The sequence below is a fragment of the Temnothorax curvispinosus genome, unplaced genomic scaffold (genome assembly GCF_003070985.1).
Source record: "Temnothorax curvispinosus isolate PA1 unplaced genomic scaffold, ASM307098v1 QBEX01013209.1, whole genome shotgun sequence".
NCBI classification, from domain to species: Eukaryota; Metazoa; Arthropoda; class Insecta; order Hymenoptera; family Formicidae; genus Temnothorax; species Temnothorax curvispinosus.
Window position 1 is genome coordinate 1 of NW_020222989.1, and position 4,963 is coordinate 4,963.

The 4,963-nt window shown below is 29.7% G+C and overlaps 1 protein-coding gene across 1 annotated transcript; it reads right to left on the reverse strand.

Moving 5' to 3' along the window:
- Positions 1–3,718: 3,718 nt before the first annotated feature.
- LOC112463437 lies at positions 3,719–4,763 on the reverse strand. The gene is made up of 4 exons (XM_025029846.1): positions 4,670–4,763; positions 4,326–4,445; positions 4,097–4,252; positions 3,719–3,804 (listed from the first exon to the last, which is right to left on the reverse strand). The coding sequence occupies exons 2-4, from the start codon at positions 4,422–4,424 to the stop codon at positions 3,751–3,753; spliced, it is 309 nt and encodes a 102-aa protein (XP_024885614.1). The 5' UTR covers positions 4,425–4,445; positions 4,670–4,763; the 3' UTR covers positions 3,719–3,750.
- Between the last annotated feature and the right edge of the window lie 200 nt (positions 4,764–4,963).

Sequence of the window (4,963 nt, forward strand, 5' to 3'; positions counted from 1 at the left end):
TTGAGTTCAACATGATGCGATTTAGTCGAGTTGCCCATTCGAAATCTAGACAAATAAGATTAATTTTTATTGGTAGAACATTAGTTGTGACGCATGATAACAATTATAATATTTGACAGTAAACATTGTAGTAAAGTTTAATTATACACAATCGTTATTAAATTAAGCCTTTTAAAATTATTTTGTAAAACTTAAATTAAATAAATAATTATTATTTAAAGGGCAATATTAATGTGACAATTTCAGATACTTATTGTAAATTTTATCATTAAATTTTTTTTTATTATAGTCAGATTGACCTTATATTTCAGTTGTTCAATCAACTCTTTTGTCAATAATATTCTGAAAAATTTTTCTTATTGATTTCGTAAATATATTATTGTATTTTGACATAAGTTTTTATATGTAGATAGTTATTAAATTAAGAGAATATATAGAATGTCGATAGACTGTCTATAATAATTTTAATATTTACAAACATAATAAGTTACGATTTATTTTTAATATAATTATTCCATGCACCTGCGTTTCTATCAGGCTCAGTGACATCCATGTTGAGACTAATATATGTTGCAATGTTTTTCCGCGAGAGAAATATATTTTAGGAGTGGCAATTTCTTCCGTATATAAGTTTGCAAACTTTGCGATCGTTGTACGGAGTGTAGAGAATCCTGAATGTTATAAATGTCGATTCACACTTCAGCAACTACCAGATGCTATAGTTTTATAATGGAGTAGGCTGAAACGACTAACAGGCTGTGACAGATGATAGGGCCGCAACTGTAAATATTGCTTACATTTATGTGATTATAATAACAGTAGAGAAATTTAATAACATAGAGAATCGGTACTACATAATGTATCAAGTATATGATGTAAAGTGATTTATTATTATAACAAACAGAGTAACACAAATTTTTTTAGTTATTAAATGAAAAATTATTTTAATTACAACAATCTTCAGAACTTTTAATTATTGTTATAAGTGACTTTCTATAACTGACCTTATTATAAGCTTAGCTGAAGCTGTATAATCTTTTGAGTTTTTCTGGTCTTCTTTAAATTCAGGAAATTATCGTGCGTCCCTGTTCTCTTTATACCTCAAGTTTATAGAGTTCATCTGAAATGTACCTACGTCGTAAAATTATCGACAGTTTTTTGCAGCAAATTTCTCGCTTGGACTTTAATGCTATCCTGTCGTATTATCCCTCTCTTCTGTCCAGGCAACGACGAGACATGCGCATTCTACGTATGGGGATGTCCACCACCACGAAAACCTTTCGACTACCCATGCGCGCGGTGTCTATAGTATCCTGTGTACGTACAGTATCTTATGGTAACGCCGGTAACGCGACAGTGACAGGACTGACAGTTGCGTTGTCGCGCTCGGATGTAAGCGAAACAGTCATTCGATGGCTTGTATCTTTCATCAATTATCTTTGTAGTTAAAATTACGCGAGTGTATCTGCTGATTGAAGGAAACGTGGTTAACATTACTATACAGATAACTTTGTAACATAGAACTCATATTAACCACATGCTACTCACGGATTAATAATGTTACGGATGCTTGTTCGCTCGCGGGATGAAGTATTTAGATAGAGAAAAGTTTTACGGTTTTTCTTATCTAGTAAGGGTAAGTAATTACGATGCACTATGACACGTATACCTCTGAATGAGCGAAATATAAGACTAAAACACTGATGAATCTTGATGCACAGTGTCGAAACACATTAGCGGAATTAGTGAATAATATTTAATGCATGCGTTGTCATATCTCTTTAATGTATATAATTGGCGCAAGAAGGAAACGCGTTCTATCCTACATTTCTAGCTCTGTCGCCAGACCTGATGTAAGCAATTGATAAATTTCATTGTGCTGGCGGATTTTTTAAATAACATTTTGACGTGAAAAATAAACGTATCGCTGGCGATATATATGTGTTTATTGTACTAATTTATATGTATAAGACATTTACTATTTTCGCAAAGAATGATTCGCAAAGTTGTTAGACTATTTTTATTTAAATAAGGGATTAGATAAATAGAAATTTTCGTTAAAATTAATTTAATATATCTCTACTTCTGGTATAATTTTAATATTCAATCCACTATTTCGTATTATCTTTATATATTTCTTTATTTTAAATATGTAATGTTTTATTAAATATACATATAACACATAACACGTGTAGAGTATATGAAATACATAGACAGTTCTGAAATTAAATTTTTTAATTTTATGAACGTTGTCTGGCAAATAAAACTGATATACAATATATCCGCCCGATGTTTTTATTAACTGAAATTTATAAAAAATATATAACATTTGTAAAATATACATGTCAAATGACACTTTCATATATTATAAAATGTATAAAGTAATGTTGTTATTGTTAAGAAAATATAAAATACGTATGAATGTGTATAATGTGTAAATGTTTTTTAAATATTTCCATTAACATATATATTTAATTATTTTGTAACTATTGTGCGTATATAAAAATGATCTTATAACACAATTTTAAAAATACTGGGAATTGAAAGTACAACGCGTCTGCACCGCTATAAGATGTAGCAGCCATTACGAGCAGACTTGCGCGGCGAACGTGAACTCGTAGTACGGATTTTGATTTTTATCATAGAAGTAGTCGCCTTCTAAAGGCAAGATCTTAACCGGATCCGTAATATTTGTCATATATCTCAATGATGTTCCGAAGAAAGTTAGAAATATGATTAAACTGATTCCTACAGTCGTAACAGCGCTCCCGAATATAGTAATAACACGCACACTTTGCGCATATTTTATCATAAAAACCTTAGCACCTTACACATATAGACTCGAATATCGGTAAGGAAGAAAGGTAAACGTAAATGCATTAAGTCGATTGCCCATGGAAACGCCGGAATTCAGTATTTCACCTTTAGGAGAAATAAAAATTGAAATCAATGTAGAACATACTATTAAACACAACGACATAGAAAAATATACACGAGTCGATCCAGTACATCATCTATCCAGAGTACGTCGATGATTGCTTCAAGATTTTTCAACGGCATGACAAGAAGATTGTTTCGCACCTTTTTTTTATAATACGTCAAACAAAGTTATCTGCGCACAAGGGTTGTGTTTTATGGGGATCCGGATCGCGTGTTGCAATACCAGAATGTGCTAAATGCTAAAGAATCAGTACTACAGATGTTACACAATAATGCTCATCCAGGGATAATTAAAATGGAAGCAATAGCTTGTAGCTACTTTTGGTGGTGGAATGGACAAAGCCATAGAAACATACGTAAGTAAATGTGACACTGTCAACTAGGAATGTCATGTTAACTTAATATGCCGCTAGTTTAAGGAAACACTTGATGGATACCCCCAGGAAAACCATGGATCCGCTTATACCTATGTCCGCTTAGATTTCGCTAATCCTTCCCACGGAACGACATTTATATTAGTCGCAGATGCTTTGTCTAATTGTTCTCGATTCGAAATCGATATATGGTTTTGCATGTGCATAAGTTTGTGTTGTTATTGAGATTACTAAATATAAATGTAGTATAAAGTATACCCTGTATAGTTTTATACTCAGGCATCCCGAATACACCATAAATTGAAATAAATTTTAATTCCAAATACTTTTACAATAATATTATGTTAAATATATGTACATATGTTTAAAATAATGTTATTATTTTTCTTACATCTTTTTTGTTGGTTAAATATAAAGATGAAAATGATTGATTTTTTTAACCTTGCATAGCGAATAGAAACGATATGTAACCGGCTGATGTTTTTATCAACTGCAATGCATAAAACACATACGATAAATATTAAGACGTTATATTGTCAATATAAGAATAGACACAATACGAACGCCATATGTTATTATTACTACAAGAAAAATATAAAACTATGTCAGTGTAATTTATAATTCATTGCAATTTATGATCATTTTTTTATTATAATGAATTAATTATTTCTTTAATAATAAGATATTTTTAGAATTAATGTCTTATTAAAAAGAAATTAAAAAGATAAAACATTTAGTATAATAACCATTAATTGGTATGATAAAATAGATAGATCACTCACGTTACAAAACGTCGACATTGTTATAGGAAACATTTTCCCAGCCGTAATATAAAGAGGCTTGTTAGTTCGAATCATTATTAGAAGCAAAATCTTTGCTTTTTTTGGCTTCAGTTTGTACCATTCGTGCTCATAAGCTGCATGGTACATAGCTTCGCACTTTATAGGTGACATTATATAAAATACTTTTCTATGTTTATATACTATGTGTTCCTAGCATACTTATACTTACTTTTGCTACCAAAATCTCACCCACCGCACAAAACAGACACATGTGCCCACAAAGATTTATCACTACAGCTATGAGGTATATAAAGCGCATCATTGACATTTTTTTTCCTTCTGTAAGTATCTAAAAAATTAGTTAAGTAGTATTACACAAAATTCCTATATTATTAATTATATGTTACTGCAAAAAACAAATAACATTGATTTTTTAATATGATTTCTAAAAAAGTACATTTATTTTATATAAAAATTTTTTTAGCTATATTAATATATATTTTTTACTTAAGTTTTATTTTTCGTTTCTATTTTATTTAAAATAAAAGAATTAAGAAGTTTTTGAAAACTTACTGCGACGATTAGAAATCCGTACAAACAGAACAATATGGCGAAATAGATTAGTAGTCCGAGTAATAGTAAAGTGAATGTATTTTCGATAATACGAAAACACCTTTAAAAAGAATTTTATCTATTAGTGATATCTGTGTACGATTACACGATTTTTTAAAATAATTTACATTTATTCCGAAGTTTGGTCGTGTAATTGTAGACTTTTTAAGCAGTACATTTTTAATATTTAATTTTTTTGTGAGAAATATTTTACGTAATAATAATTATTTAAGAAATATATAAATGTTGAAAGAT

Coding starts and splice junctions, on each gene's coding strand:
- LOC112463437 (XM_025029846.1), bottom strand. CDS start 4,424: ATGTCAATGATGCGCTTTATATACCTCATAGCTGTAGTGATAAATCTT. Junction 4,253..4,325: donor GTGAGATTTTGGTAGCAAAA/GTAAGTATAAGT, acceptor TCACCTATAAAG/TGCGAAGCTATGTACCATGC. Junction 3,805..4,096: donor CAATGTCGACGTTTTGTAAC/GTGAGTGATCTA, acceptor TATGCATTGCAG/TTGATAAAAACATCAGCCGG.